The sequence below is a fragment of the Rhipicephalus microplus genome, unplaced genomic scaffold, assembly GCF_043290135.1.
Source record: "Rhipicephalus microplus isolate Deutch F79 unplaced genomic scaffold, USDA_Rmic scaffold_28, whole genome shotgun sequence".
Taxonomy (NCBI): domain Eukaryota; kingdom Metazoa; phylum Arthropoda; class Arachnida; order Ixodida; family Ixodidae; genus Rhipicephalus; species Rhipicephalus microplus.
The window spans coordinates 1384532-1401473 of record NW_027464601.1 but is presented as its reverse complement, the minus strand read 5'-3'; the positions used below and the strand labels follow the sequence as shown (position 1 = coordinate 1401473).

Sequence of the window (16942 nt, the reverse complement as noted above, 5' to 3'; positions counted from 1 at the left end):
CTTGAAAATTGTTCAGTACAATGAATGTACCAGTACGCAGTGATCATGTTACCGGCACAATGCAAGTACCTCAGTAGTGCAAATTTTGTTGTGACATCAACCGAGAGTATGCTTTCTAAATATTTGCTTGTACTTCAATATGGTATAAATAATTAACGTATTTGTTATTGAAGAAATTGGAAGAAATCTAATTTTCAAAGGCTGCCGTATTGCTAATAGGTTAAGAAAAACGATGCTAGCTAAATTTCTGGTCGAAATGTCTGCACGTATAAGCTCAAACAAAAATACAACTGAGCACGTGGTTATGAAATGGTCATTTTTGCATCTCCACAAAGGTGGCGTGAAATTATAGATTTCAAGTGACATGAAGTTTTTACCACATTTTACAGAAATTCAAGCTTAAAATCATTGTTCCCAAGAAGCATGTAAATTTCACAAGAATCAGCTAAGAAAAGATTGCGAGGATGAATGCTTTATTACAGATAGTGCAGTATATTCAACTAACTTATGTACAACCCATCTGCCAGTTGAAAGCTACTTCACAAGCACTGAATAGTGAATGAGGTACTCTAATACAGCATTTAGAAGCTGTAGTATGCTTCTTGTATGTGTTTTATTCAAAGAACAGCTTGAAATACTGGATGGTCACTTCGTTTAGCAGAAATGTATCGTTCGTTTTTTACACTTACGTGCATGGTCATACTGTGTACTTAGCCCAGACAATATAGCTCGTTTTCTACACTTACGTTCATTGTCATACTGGGACTTAGCCGAGGCAAGAGACCATGCCATTCAACGTCGAGAGGCGCATATCCTTTGAACCTGCGAGGTGGTTACGGCATCTATGTAAGGGTGAATGAAGTTTTGAGTGTAGTGCGAAACCTTAGTGCCGATGAGTGGCAGATGCTCGAAACCGTCACGTCGTGGTCCGTCAGAGACAATGCCGTAAACAACCCAATGAGTCGGGGCGCAGAAACCCAAAAGTGGGCTACCGGTGTCACCCTGTACAGGTAAAAATTATTTAAATATTATAGTTATTTATTTATTTATTTATTACTGATACTGCACTCTTGAAGGGACAATAGCAGGTGTTATACATTGATACATGCTATAAAAAAAGGCGCAATAGTTTTCAAAGAAAACACAATAAGTAAAAAAAAACAATGCAAACAGATAAAACAATAAGGTTAATAAAATAAAGAAGAACACAATGAAATTTAGCATCAAATAGTGACTGTAAAAGGCAAAAGTACAATAACAAGCTCAATAAAAACAAAATAGAATGTAATTTCAAGGAGAAAATCTAGCAAATTGAACAGGATACTGCAATAAATTGGAACGTACAATAAAAACAAGTATATTAAACGGGGCTAACGAAATACTGCAAATATTTTTCAAACAAGGTAAGTGACGATTGTGTTGCAATATTGTCGAGGAGGTTATTCCAATCAACAAAAGTTCCAGTGTAAAATGAGTATTTAAAGCAGTTATTTCGTGGAAGTAAAGGAGTTATCGTGAAAAAATGTCTTTGTCTGGTTTCGTAATCCTGATAATAAGAGATAATGGGAGATGAGTCTATGCTTTAATGAAACCACACATGCATAAAAACAATGTAATGGCCTGCGCGCTGATGTTCCAAGTGTTTTTTTTTTTCGGTCTTTCCGTAGTAAAGCACTGCACGCCTATAAACAACGAAAGGCTAGTGTCTATTTTTATACGTTAGGTGAAATAATGTAAACGTTACTGTAGCTTGCACTAGAGGTACAATACTGGTAGACAGTGTAGCTGATGTGCACACAGGGAGCTTGACTGCTGCTGTTTTTTAAATTTGTGCAATTTCTCTATCCTTCATCTTCGGTGTATTTTGTCCACATATTTTTGCGTTTATTTTGATTGATTCATCTCTCTCAACTTCCCTCTCTCTATCGTGGTCTTTCGAATTCTTTATAGACCTTTCCTTTCTTTCAATATATTTATATTGCTCTCTTCTGTTTTTTCATCACTTGCTCTCTCTGTTTATTTTCCTATTTCTTCAATTGTCTCTCTTTCTCTTCTTCTTGGAGTTGTTCTCTATGTTCTCTCTCTCCTCCTATCCTTTTTTCTCTTTCTCACATATGTCCTGAAATTCACTTCTTTTTGACACCCGACTTGCTGTGCTATAGGATTCAAGGCTACACTATATGCCTTCGTAGTGTACCTGAATAGTCTACTTGTTATGGTGGTCTTTTTGAGATAGTGGCCAGGAAAGTTCGAATCTAACTTCACAGAAAACCTTTCCCTTAGAGCATCTCGCTGGCTCTGTTTTCATTTCTCTCTCTTTATTTCTCTCTCTCCCTCTCTTTCACTCATTATCTCATTCTTTCTATCCCCTTTACATTCACGGTCTTGCCTATCAGTTATCGCATTACGCATAAAAGAACCGGCCCACGTATTGTGGGAAAGTGTAGTTGATGAAGCAGAGAAAGCAAGGATGTTGTGCCATCAAGTACTCCTCGATGGTTACCAGTTGACGGGTATGACAATGAGCTTAAACCCCTTTGCTTTTCAAAAACACATTGTTGGACAGTAATATTCTTACGGCGCAGACAGAGAATGAAGCTGTAGTAGCGTTTGTGCGGAAGACGCCTGTCTAATCGTTTATTCAGCGTGAGGAACTCCGGATGATGAAGTTTGTTTTTGTACTAAAGTCTTTATGCATATTCACACGATTGGCGCTGTCCGGACTACGCTGTCTGTTTTCGCTTTGCATTCGTCGACATGTCTCCTTGTATGCTAGCTTTTTTATGGCCTGAAGGCGTTTCGTTCTCTCGGCGTCTTTTTTTTTACACAATTTTTTTCGTCTGGTTGACCTTGAAGCACCAGATGCGCTGCTCCAGTTTAGTTTTTTTGTACACTTGTTCTTCATATGTTTTTGACTACGCGAGACTATTGGTGCACTCAACCTTCTCTGCCGTGCTCATTGTTTTTGATATCACCCTTGTCTGTTGATGTCTAAACAGGGACTGAAGTGGGCCACTATTCGTCACCGGGGAACGCATGGGCAACATTTAAAAAAGTATTTGCACTTACTAAGTTCGATTTGCTAGAGCTTTTCGTAATATTTACTACATACGTAGTAACTGAAGGTAGTGATGACACAGTTAGTATAACAGTTAACATTTGCTAAATCCACACCACTACAACATCATCAGTTAATACTCGATACGGACGCACAAAGATATAGCCACGACCAGTATAACTAGGCCACGAGATGACACTCGCTCTAATATTAACCAAATGTTATTTCACAGTCCTACAGTGTTCTCCAACACGGCGTACACGCGACCTAACCATGACATTATACTTAATCTCGTTTATTTTTTTTGTAAGCATATTTTTATACCTCACTACTTGCAGATGTGATGGCACCGTAACGTAACAAGAAACTGTTATTTTTACATAATTAGGAAAATAGAGTTGGGTTACATTTTTATAACTTGGTGAAAATTAAAGACGCACACAGGTTTCAGGCAGCCCAAAAGCTCAAGCTCGGCCCGGCCAGCGAGCCGAGTTTGGGCAGGCCGACGTGTTTTCATTTCGGGCACTGGCTGGACTCAGTCGATACTTTGTTTTAAGTTAAGCGGGCCGTGCCATATGCCAAGCCGAAGTCAAGCTCAAGATACAGGCGTTGTGACAAATCTGTCTGCCTCCTAAAAACCTCCAGGACCGCATGCCAACCATTTTTCTGTTCTTCTTTTCTTGAAGTATTGTAAACGCGCGTGCAAAGGGATATACACGCAAAATAAGCTTTGCGACAACCTTCACAGAGAATAATTGAATTGAATTGAACTTATTGCGGAACAAAGTTGCGAGAGGACGAGACGAAAAATCTTCACTTGGCGGCTTGATGAAAACCTGGCCACCTCTCACACTGAGAAGTTACATCGGTTTAAAATCATTTAAAAATCATTAAAAATACTTTAAAACTGAAGAAAAAATACTCGTAGGGCTGAAAACAGCGCATAAACAAAAACAACAGATGAGCCTACAGCAGCTCAAGCAATCATACAAATATGTCACGTAGCCTTTTTAATGACAGAGTAGATACAGTGAGACCATTTTCTTTGTGTAACCGACTTCAAATAGTCGGTAAACAAAACTGCAGCGTTTGGTCACAGTATACAGCTCTGTTCTTGTTGGTAATCCAAGGTTCCAGTTGACAAAAATTATAAAGATATTTATGCTGCTGTAAGGATGCCAGTTGTAATAGAGACTCATCTTTCTCAATTTTTCTCAGTCTATATATGCGGCAAAGCCTATATATGTGTACAAAGATTCAATTTTTATGGTACTAAGCGTAGCGAAAAAAGGAGCACTATATATGCCAAAGATATGGCTCTCTGTAAATAAGGCGTATGGCTCTTTTTTGTAGTACCACGAATCATTGAATCTTTTTGTCTGTAGTGTTCCCCTAAACAAGAATTTCTTACTGAACCAAGGAAAGAAACATTCAATTAAATAAAATGCTGGTAATGAATTTAGGAAGATAACTGCAATGGCAATACATAGTACTCATTGCTACTGATTATTTACTCACTATGTGATTCACTTATTAATTATCCCAAGACACAGTTTCAGCGAAACATACGTCAAGTGATTTGAAAAAAGGCAGTATTTCTATTTCAGTATTGTTTAATTTATAGCAGCTTAGTTGGAATTGTTTATTACGCGGATGAAACATTAGTGCCTTAGTTTTTTCTAGAATAATTTTAGGATAATTGCTCATTGCCCAATTGTGTATACTAGCAAGCGTATTATGGGCTCGATTGGAGCTTTCAGAACCTAAGTCATCCTCAAAAAGCATGCTTGCATCGTCTGCGTAAACTACGTCGCTGGCAACATTTTCTAGGTCATTGATGTACATTATGAAGAGGTATGAACCCAGTATGCTACCCGCAGCGACGCTTGTTGTTATTGATTTACACTCTGAATAATGCCCAGCTATAGCTACAATTTAATATCTGTGTTGAAGGTGGGATTAAATTGAAGAACAAGCTACGACCCGCATACCATTGTGATAAAGCTTTTCAAGCAAATCATTATGACTTATATGGCCAAAGGCCTTTGAAAATTAGAAAAAAATACCAAGCACCATTCTTTTCCTCAAGAGTTTCTCAATAGAAACTTTTTTGGTCAGAGAAGCCAATTTAGTTGACCCATTTTTACAAAAACCACATTGTGGAAGACCTATGGTATTAAAGTGGTCAGTTAACGAACGAAACCGCTCCAATGTCACCATCTCTTAACCTTTCGAGAAAACAGGCAGCAGTGATACGAGGCGGCAATTTTAAAGATAATTCTTGTCAATTTTTTTAATGTTACTGTGACCTTTGCAGTCTGCGTGCTTTGAGAGAAAACACCACAAAGTTTTAAATTTTACACTAGTCAAGATGCAAGTATGTATATGACAAATTTCACCGGTGCCATTTGATTACCTAATGCATCGAAGGCTCTATTGTCACTTAATAATAAGAATGAAGAAATAACTTGTCATGTTAAAACCCTCCATAGGAGTAACGACTGACAATTGAGTGGGCTCATGTACGAGTGGTTGATGTCATCATATGCCTGGCCGAAGGACAAAAAAGTTATTAAACGCTTTAGCTAGATCAAACCCTTTTCGTTCAATTCCTTCTTTTAGGACTGTCGTAGTTCTTTCACGTGCAGTCCCAGTTATTGAAGTGAGTGTTCTCCAAATTTTAACAGAGCGTCCTGCAGCTAAGTTGAACAGAAATGGTGGTGCTTCTTAGCATCCCTTAGTTGTTTCGTCAGGTACTTCCTATATTCTTGAAATGTTTTTAATGCCTCCGTTCATTTATTTTGCATGCATGAACTGTACAACATTTCCCTCTTCTTTATGAGCTTTAGCAAGCGCTTATCTATCCAAGGTTTGTGACAATTTTTGTCCGTCTTATATACTTAGTCGGAAAACAGGCGCGGTATATTTTCCTAAATATTTGAATAAACTTGTCAGAATCCAAGGATTACCTTCTTCTTCTCTGAGCTATACTAAACTTCAGAAATAACTATTAGTCTAAAATATTCAAGCTTGTTATGGTTGCGAAAGAGATACTGGCAAATGCAGCAACCAGTGTGAGCTGCGAACGGACGTTCGTTCGGGCTGGATGTGTAACGGAGCAGCACCGCACTTCACTTAAACCCGAACTACTGGACAGCTAATTTCCACAAAACGTGTAATCGTTGCATATAGTGGCTGTCAAGTATGTTTTTTTATTTCACTTTGAAATGTTCCAAAATATGCCAAACAGTTAAAAAAACGGCATCCTTCTCCGCAGCAAACCTTCATAACCTTGGGCCAGACCAGGATGGGCCGGGCATTCTCACAGCTTTTCAGCGTCGTGTTCAGGCTGGCCTTCAATGCACTCAGCGGGCCAGGACCGGGCTATACATTTAGACCATGCACAGCTCTAGTAACAATTAGAGCACAAAATTTGGCAGCTGATTGGGGTAGTAACGTTTACTAAATTGTCACGTTCGCAAGTAGAGCCTCTACTTCCTCTGACACTTAAATTTACCAAGTATATAATTATGGTAATAAATACTTCAACAAGAGAAGTGGTTATCTAGAAGTTTCAAAGAAAAATGTCAATGTTGTAGAAAATGGTACAGTCACAAACTTTTTAGAAACATTTTTACGAAAACACAAGCATACAGCGTTGATGTGTGTGTCTGCGAAAAAAGTAGCTTAGTTAAGACTTCCTCTTGATCGCTAATACGATCGAAGGCTATATCTTACAAACGTAAGATTAGTATTACAAAGGTAGATGCCATGCACGCTGACCAACTTTAAATAAGCACAAAGAAGGTACTTTTTTAGGACCATCATGTTCAGTAGTACCCCGTTTTTCCATAAATATAGCTGGAACACTTTTCTCTATTCTTATACTATGATTTTATTTCCTCCCCCGGTCCCTACCCTTCTTCTTAACCTTTTTCCCTTAACCTCCTTCTTTCTGTACTATACCATACAAGGTGACATCTTTTTCTGATAGGTTGCCTGGAGTGCACAGTGGTTGCGACGCTCGCTTGGTTCCGTGATATTGTATATCACTTCGTGAAGAAGCTTCTTTTCACCAATAGTTTCTCTAATTCTCTTTCTTTTTATCTGTCTTTCTCTTTATCATTCTCTCACTCTTCCTAGTTGCAGCTCAGGCAGAAAAGTTTGCAGCAACGGGAGTGCGCGCGCTGAGAGCACACGTTCAAGAAACGAAACAGGAAATTGATGACAAGGCGGGAAATTCGCGCAATGAGCCCGCTATTAGGTTGTGCACGGTTTAACTGTAGACGTCATTCATGATGATGCTGGTGGTGGTTGTGGTGGTAACGGTCCTTTACTTACAATTAACAATATAATGAAAAACAGAACAGCTCCACTATAAAGTGTAAATAAGCAAAGGACTTACAAAAATTGATGGGACCTCCTTCACGTAGGTACACACTATGGATGGGTCGGCAGTTTTGTTGAAGTAATCCAAGCAGCGGCTATTTTCAATTGAAGTTGTGGTCATCTGCTGTAGCGTTTTTGCCATGGAACAGTTTTCGCCTGCGTTAATAATTAGGGTTCCACTTCATTGCTGTTCTTTCTTGTTAATTTGAATTCCACTTGAATACTTAACAGTAAATAGAAGCAAATACTTTTGCACAAAGTCTGGATGACGTAGAAAATTTGATTGTAAAGATAGAGCCCTGGGTGCTCACATGCATCAATAAAGATTCCTTGAATCGAACAGCCAGTGAGTCAAGCAACAATGACAGCTCTAGAAAAACTAATCGATTGAATAATTTTGGCATGTTAACATCTTGAAACCACTATATAGTCATGAACATAGCCATTCAAAAGTAGTGCCACATGGAATTCAGTTATTAAACTATTGTTTAAAAATTTGTGTTCACCTTGAAGAGCCTTTTTGATCATGACATGTTTCATCTGCCTGTGACATGCAAGTAGTTAACTAGGGTACTGGGTTTGTTTCAGATCTCAACCATTGTTCGGAGGGCATTTTATGAGGTTTCTGCAATGCCTGTGTGAGGCGCATATCTGGCAACTTTTGGTTGGCAGTGGCAGTCAATCGAAGCGGCGATTATGTTTGGCGATTGAAGTTAAATAAAATATACCCAGTTGCTTTGTGATTTCTTTCATTTATAACATATTATAAAGCATTTTTTTCATATACACCTATGTCCCATGTTGGCAGAACTAATTTTACACATATATAAAATTGTTTCGACGCTTTTTTAGACTAAATACTAGAATCCGTAAATGCTATCTGTAGAATAACAATGACAGCCTACATTTCGAAAGCGAATACATGCCTTGAAGCAATGATGGCAATCTTTGCATTATGCGTGAATTTTCTGAATATTACGGGTGCATTTTATGCATTTTATTTAACGATTGCATTTATGTGTGAAGAAAGTTGGTTTTCCGGTACAATGACAAGTGTTCATTGTCGCGCATGAAACTCAAAGTAACAAAATGCATTCGTACACGAAACACAGTAGTATTACTATTATCCCATGATGTATCATATGCGCTACACACTATGCATTGATGTGTGGCAGTTCCTGAAACAAAGCAATATTCATATCAAACTCACAATCTTTGCCACTGCCCCATCCGGCTGCGTAGAGCTGCGTGTTGTCTGGTAACTCTGCGTACGTTTCAGGCAAGCATATTGGTTGCACCGTGCGACTGAAGTTAGCAGGTTCTTTCAGCTTGATCACACCTATGTCGTACTGCAACGTTCAATAAGACAGAGAATTGGGTCGTGATTAAGTCGCACAGAAATCCACTGGGAGTTTTTATTTCAATCTGAAACATTTTGAAAGTTTTCAGTGTTGGCTCTCTGTTGGACAAGAAAGCGTATAAGTATACACGTTTCCAGAGAAACTACAATAGGAATAAGTGTCAACTGGTGGGATGTTGCCTACCTACTTCACAAGCTATGGTGGGAAGTATGTGTGTCTTTATAAATCGTTTTTTAGGCAAGCTGGCCCAAGGACTGCAAATTTATTGCAATTTAGGCTATTGTGGCTACTGGCATACCTAATGCACTTGTCTACACTTATTGTAGGGCACTTTCCTGTCCGCATACTCTGCTCAATTGCTATATCCTAAGATAGATGGGTATGCGGGGTTTAACGTCCCAAAATCACTATATAATTATAAGAGACGTCGTAGTGGAGGGCTCCCAAAGTTTCGACCACCTGTGGTTCTTTAACGTGCAACATAATCTGAGCACAGGGGCCTACAACTTGTCTGCCTCCCTCGGAAATGCAGTCGCCGAAGCCAGGATTTGAACCCTCAACCTGCGGGTCAGCAGCAGAGTACCTTAGCCACTAGACCACCGTGGCGTGGGTGCTATATTCTAACAGTTACATATTTAGGTATCAGTCAAAAATATGAATTTGTTTAACAAAGTAGTCTAGCGTGCTCAACAAAACGTTCTAGTAACCCCTTTATTTGATTGCAGTAACGCGATATATATATATATATATATATATATATATATATATATATATATATAACAAAGGTAATAGGCACATATTTTTAATTATCGACCTATTTCTATTTTATCCTTCGTGATTAAAATAATTAAGAAACTGTTTGTTAGCCACCTGAATGCTTACCTAAAAATTTATTTTCTTGAACGACTGCCACTTCAGTTTCCGCTTTTCGTTCACCTGACTTGGCAGTAATTTCACTAACAGACTACAGTAAACAATGCACTCACAATGAACAATTTATTGCTTGTGTATTCTTTGACTTTTTTAAGGCTTTTGATACAATTCTTCATGGTACGTTACTAAAAAAAGTCGAAGCCTGTTGAATAACAGGCCCAGCGTTGACCTTCTTGAGAAACTATTTGTGTGACAGAAAGCTAACAGTTTATTTATCCGGTAAATTTTCAGACCCTAAAATGATTGATCAAGGGTTCCACAAGGTTCAATCTTGGGACCATAAACATTATTTCTCTATACTAATGACCTTCTCCAACCCGCTACACCCTCATAATGCATGCGTGTTATATGCGGATGATACAACTGCTTCCAACTCGGATGTATCTTTAACATTGTTGGATAATGAATTCAATGGCGCATAAACTAACGTTTTTTTTTAATCTCATAATAATGAATTGATACTAAATCCCAATAAAGCTAAATTCATAGTTTTATGTTCTCCTCAAAGACGACTACAGTTTTGTCATCAGGCAATCATTATATTCTCCCTTCATTTCTCCTGGTGAGTGTATTTCATTTCTTGGTGTTTATCTCATTGAATAATTGACATTTCACAAACATAATTCTCAAGCTTAAAAAATTCTTTGGCCTCAAGATCCCTAATAAAAGGTAAACACTGCTTCTCCACTTCTGTTCTATTTTCAATTTATTATGCATTCATTCATAGCCATAATAATTACGGCCGTGCTGCCTCTGGCTACACGTATCAGTGCCACTTCTCATCTATAGAACACACAAAAAACCAGACACTGCAAATTATTTCAAACTTTATACGCAATAACAATTATACCAAACGCAAGCAAAATAATGTGCTCGCAACTAACTATTTATTTGCAATCAACCTAATCACCATGTTCTTCAGGTTACTCAATAAGGATCTCACCCATGAGTTTGTTCCCTTGCATTCCTTAAAGACTAATAACCCCACTCGATTTGCTCAGAACATAACATCTTGCTGCTGAAGGCATGTACAAATTACGGCAAAATGGCAGCATTATTAGCATCATTCAATGCTATCCAAGTGCGGAATTCTCTCCTTCACCTCATCAAAACATTGTTATCTCTTACTGCTTAAAAAGCACGTAAAGCTTATTTATTGGGCCAATAATTAATAACGTATACTCTGTACCTTTAGCGCTTTTTTATTTTTCATTTTAGTCACATAGAAATATTACTTAATTGCACTGTCACTAATCATGATGGCTTTTTCTGCATGTTTTCATTGTGAGAATGAACTTGTAATTCTTCATTCCAGTATTTTACAAATGAAAAACAGTTCTATGCACTACCTCTCTTGTGTTACATATTATCGCAGTAGTCCTTTTGCGTATCGTATGCATCCTTGTGTGTGTGTGTGTTTTCTTTTGATGACTTAGCTATTTTTATATTTTGCGCATATTTTGGAGTTTGTATCTGACCATTCTGTACAAAGAGTACTTTCATTGTCCCCTGACCGCGGGACTTTTTTGTATATCCTTCACACTGTAACAACACTATGCAAAAAAAAAAAAAAAAAACTTTGGTTAGATTTGATCTGATATTGACCAATGGTTTCGACCAGTGAACTGCTCTTTGTCAGGGCTTACGAACAAGCGCGACACTATTCGATCTTCATGAATCGGCATGCTGGTTGAAGAAACAAATGGAAGAGATTTCTGAACTTTACATTGGTCACGTATACTGCGCCAGACAGTTCTCGTTTTATTCGCTTGAGTAAGCAAAAGAGAGAAGAGTGAAAGAGGTATCGTTCAGAGCTGGGCACGTACCACGTATTAGAGCAACGAATGAAGGAGACAACAAAATCTGAATGAACAAACTAAAGGAATAAAAAAAGAAAAACAACAATGGTAAAAAAAGAAATGAAAATCGCCATTGGGTGGCTTCCGTGATTCGCATTTGAAGGTCATGCAGGGAAATTGTTCTTGTGCTTGGGTGGCAGGCATTTACTTGCAGGAAAAGGAGCCACTGTAGCAGAGTTCAGCCCCCATCCTGCCCCTTCTGAGGCTACTTAAGAAAAAAGAAGACAAGGGCGTTTTCCTGTCACTGACAGTATACACTGGCACGCTCCATATATCTGAAGGCAGATTTCGAAGAATAGGTGTTGCAAGCGCACAAGGCCGTTTGAGAATTACTCCTACTAAGCAGAGTCATTGCTCCTTTTTCTTCCAAGGCCAGTAACGTTGAAGAAGCAATAAAACAGAAGAAAGCTTTCTCTGAAATATGATTGTCTTGAGGAAATCACTTACCAATCAGTTTAACTACATTTATTCATGCGAAAATTTGCACAGCTTGTTATATTCTACTTAGACTCCAGTGCCAATAAAATCACCTACCCACGCCTATTCACAAACACCTTCTTTATCTTCTTGCAGTCCCATTTTCGCTATCTTATTCATGTATTCTTGTATTGTATTTATTCTTGTATTCATGTTATGTATTTTTGCGGCTTCATCGCTATTTTATTTCCTTTTAAGACAAAACAGCTGGTTCGTTGTTGCAAATCATATTACTGTGCAAAACTAGTACCCACAGTGAGGTTGCAATATGTGAAGTATAAGTTATCACGTGTCTAAAGCCGTTCATAAATGCCTCATGATATGATAAAGGATTCGATACACTTGTTTCACCACAGGCTTCTTGTTCATGCGCACTTATCTGAGCGTGTCACAGAAACACTTTCAGCGAGCACCATTTCCTGTCCGCTGCGGAAGCTCTTGTGAACGCATATCTCCTCTGCCTCGATGACTTGCTCTCCGGGCAGCCTCAAGTTTGTGAAAAGGGAACCAAGATGGACTCGAACTTCACTGGAAAGCTTGGCACTGCAAAAGAGACTTCCAATAACGCCTTTACACGACATTATTACTTAGGTTCACCTTCAGTCGCAATATTACCACGTTAGTGGCCTTATATAGTCGCAATAGCATTAGTATGTTGTCAATATACCTACTCGAAGACAAATATGACTTACCACACTATCACTCTGCCATCACCGCCGCTAACCCTAAAATTTATGCTGTTTGTTTTAAAATCTGTATAATGTATATTGAAAAGCTTTTCCCCTGGCAAATGCAAAATTCTATTGTATTTATTCAAAAGTGCTTCCTAATATTTATATTAGTCACTCATTTGCTCTTGCGTGTAATTCATATATTCAGGAGATCTTTTCGAAGTAATTGATCGCCATGGCAAGCAGTGACGGGAAAGACGGAAATTCTGCAATCATTATAGAATGCTGAGCAAGCGTCATGTTTGTGATGCCATGACAAGTGATTGTGCAGACGAGTGAGAGTGACACTTCAGTGTCGACTGTTTTCTTGAGTCCTAAGTAGAGGGGCAGCTGTCAAAACCAAGCGCTTTTTGCCTGTTCAATCACACTGCACAGGACACATGTCGCACCGTCAGCCTTGGCGAGTGAACTCTCTGCGAATGCATTCATTTTATGTGCTTCCTCGTCGTATTGGTCCAAACCATATTGGCAAGAGAAGATGAATGTTTGATGCCGTGTAATTCCTAATAGCCGGAACGCTTGAACGGTTGCTCTAGCATAAAAATTTTACGTATACAAAGTGGCATCAGCATTCGGCGCATAGTTTCTTTGGCAAACCTGGATAGCTCAACGCCGCAACGGTTTCTCCTCTATGGGAAAGAATTAAAAAAAAAAATACTAGGATCTTAAGTACCAACAGACGCTCGTGCTCACTTGCTCATCTGTGAGCACATGCGCGCACTAAAGTTGTTTCCACCTGGGGCACTGAAGAAAGACAATCCGTGAAGTGGACAGACACGTTGACATGTGACCACTGTACAAGCGTGCTCGACTGCAACGCTTCAATTAAACTTTCATCCCTCGGTGTTTTAGGAGCATATTGCCAATCTAAGGCAAACGCCATATATTTTTTTGCATCTAAACGTACAATATCATTTCAATCAGCATTCATTTTGTTCAAGAAATCTACAAAACAAGCATAAAAAATTTGGGATCCTTAAGCTTCACCTTTCGTACTTCCACGCGATAGCGGTATTCTGTTCATAGTGCGTACTTCAAACACTCAGTGCATGAAAACTTTTCAAACTTGCTATGCTACGTGACCTTAAGAGTACACTGGCGTGTGTGCCTTTTATATTTGGTGACTAGCTTTGAATAACAAAGTTATTATGATAACCTTTCCTTGTAATGCCCGATGGAAACTTACGCATGAACCACGCTTCATTACGGCAATATTTCATGTTGTGTTGTGAGGCTCATATGCATAACATGTTTGTTTGTAAAGCATCAGCTACTTTCGCTGTAGTTCCTAGCACAGGAAGTTATTTCCAATGCATTCACAGGCAGAGGCGTGACTCCGTGGTAGAACACCTCCTGGAAACGTAAACGAACCGGGTTCAATCCCCCCTCAGACGCAGAAATTGTCATTATTTATTTCATTCCCATGTCTATTGATAGTTTTGGCCACGAAAAGGTGCTTAAAGATGTTGATTATACAGCAAAACATGTTTTGAGATCACACTCGGGTCACGCGCAGTTGTCCGCCGCCGCGACCGCCGGCGTCCGTAACCACATTGCGCGAATTTAGAAAAAAAAAAAAAAACCTAGCACCAGTCACACAGAGAGGCTGGAACCCGGATCCCCTGGGTGCTGGCCCAGTATTCTACCACTGAGCTACGGCTGTGCTTGGGACTTGTTAGCAAACTTGCTTAGGCAGGCTTGATGTCGGGAAAGCAATCGCGTTAATACGACTTTTAAACAGTTTAAAAACAGAGTAAAAACAAGCAGTCGTCGCACAACGCGAATAGCCTAACGTGTGGGCCATCAAATGCTGCAACACATTACGAAAGCTTGTTGTTGTTCCCCCATTCATTGTGGTGCATACCACCTCAGCCATAACTCCTCATCGTCGGGAGCTACTGCATGAACAATTGGCACAAACTTCCTAGGAAGTGTTAAGCGGACACCACACTTCTCAGAGGAACGAAGAAAAATAGCATAAAGAATGCTGCCCCACTACCCCAAAAAATTAATATTAATGCCCTAGTGGGCATCAATCAAGTGTGCTTGCAGTAGTAACACAATGAGTGTTTTGAAAATGCTCCGACAGACCGCTCTTCTACTTTTCGCTATGACTGTGGTGCACCTTCCGCGCAGGCCTGGAGTTTTTTCTTTCTTGGTGACCTTCAACGGAAAAATTTTGGTCTGTCTGTCTGTCTGTCTGTCTGTCTGTCTGTCTGTCTGTCTGTCTGTGTGTCTATTTGTCTGCCCTAACGATACCTCAAACGGCACTGAACAGCCAACCCCATTCGCAGCGCCCACCAATATCGCTCAAGGTTTAGCATTCATAGTTGTGCGATTGTCAATTAAAAAGCAATAATTGCGCACTTCTGAGGTACCATAACAACACGTAGAAGCTTTGTATATCTGACTTTATACTAGAAGAGGCACACGCAATTAACTCTAAGAAATGTAGCGTTTTAGCGCGCTGCGCTGACAGTACAACGCGATGCTTAAAGAGTTGTTTCCAACGCTTTGCTACGGCGTCACGTTGGTGGCGCCTGCCTGTCGCTTTGCGTTCTACACCTTATCCCCTCCGAGACTGGTGCGCATCTTTCTCCTCGGGCTGCACGCCTTCGTTTTCGAAGATAACTGCCAGATGGCGCTTGTGTCTAACGTGCCTTGATGAGCTCGTTCGCCTCCGCTACACCCTCGAGGCACTCTAACGCAGCGGCTCCACAATACCCTTCACAGATTTTCTTGCACATAACATCAATAAACGTTTTCTTCACTCTCTCTAGACGCAAGACTATCGTCTTTCGACAACATTTGCGGTGTAACATGCAGATTTGGAACCAATTTTTTTCGCTCACAACCAACGGCACCGACTCCGATGCCGGAAGTTTCGCGAAACAAGATTTTTAAAGGGTCATTAGAGTGAAATAACAATTTGTGTCAGAATGAAAGCTTAATATGACAATGTATAAAATGACTATATTATCAACAGCGGTGCCCTACTTACCCTACTTATCGAGCTGCACTAAATTAAAAATGTTCCGTGCATTCAAAGACTTAGTAGAATGCGACTTGTACGTATCTGTTTCAGTCATGGAAAAAAAGACCTCGGGACGTTGCTATCGGTAATGACGCGGGTGGTTCAAAAGTTCAATTTTCGCCTGGTTAAACTGGACAGGTGGTGTCAACTAGCGGGGTCCAGTTGAACAAAGCACGCCTGCCATCTCGGAGACCATGGCAGAAAGTTGTGCAATTGGCGTTGTTGCTACTGTGGCTCTCGCTACTTTCGCCCTGCTGTTACTATAGTGGCGATGGCCCGGCGATAAAGCCGGGTTACGTTATGCACGGCAACAGTAACGTGAGGTGGCCACTATTATGCGAGGAATTTGAAGCGTGCTAACGTAGTGCGCACCACTAAAACGCGAATATTTCAAAATAAGCTGTTCATTGGCACAGAAGTAGCATTACGAGGTTTATGGACTGGTATTCTAGCAATCAACATTGACATAATTTTTGCCTTTGTGTCCTTTTAGGGGCGGTTGTTATCGCTCAAATAACAGTGCTTGTGCTCAAATCTATCTATGCCGTGTTTTGTCTGAAGAAAGTTCATATCGTTGGAAAACAACCAGCTGCAAGTTAATTTTTTTTGTTTGCTGGCGTCTCTCATGATCATATGGTGGTTTCGGGACATTAAACCTTACATATCATTTTAAAGACGATAGTATTTCTTAGAGGCATTCGACGCAAAAACTTTGGTCTGTCTGTCTGTACACTTGTCTGTTTGTCCGTTCTTTCCGCGAACCGGGTACACGAAACAGCACCAGCAGATACCCCGAACGGCTGACACCATCCGCAGCGCCCACCAATGTTGCTCAAGATTCAGCGTTCATACTTGTGCGATTGTCGATTAAAAAATTAGCCCCGTATCTGCATGTTTCTGCAAATTTAGTCGAAAGACGATAGTCTTGCGTGTCGAGAGAGTGAATGAGACATTTATTTGATGTTCTGCGCATGAAAATTGGTGAGTGGTATTTCGGAGGTGCTGCGTTAGAGTTTCTCGAGCGTGCAGCGAAGGTGAACGAACGCATCAAGTCACATCACACGTGAGACATGAGCGTCATCTGGCAGTTTTCTCAGAAA

The 16942-nt window shown here is 39.8% G+C and overlaps 1 protein-coding gene across 1 annotated transcript in view; it reads right to left on the bottom strand.

Moving 5' to 3' along the window:
* Window positions 1-456: 456 nt before the first annotated feature.
* The window catches only part of LOC119169170 (transmembrane protease serine 9), a 100842-nt gene continuing 84356 nt past the window's right edge, over window positions 457-16942 (bottom strand). Inside the window, exons 9-13 of the mRNA XM_075884298.1 lie at window positions 12491-12620; window positions 8658-8796; window positions 7464-7603; window positions 6263-6442; window positions 457-1002 (exon numbers count right to left, since the gene is read on the bottom strand). Coding sequence (XP_075740413.1) covers window positions 793-1002; window positions 6263-6442; window positions 7464-7603; window positions 8658-8796; window positions 12491-12620 — 799 coding nt within the window. The 3' untranslated portion in view covers window positions 457-792. The remainder of the gene's footprint in view (window positions 1003-6262; window positions 6443-7463; window positions 7604-8657; window positions 8797-12490; window positions 12621-16942) is intronic.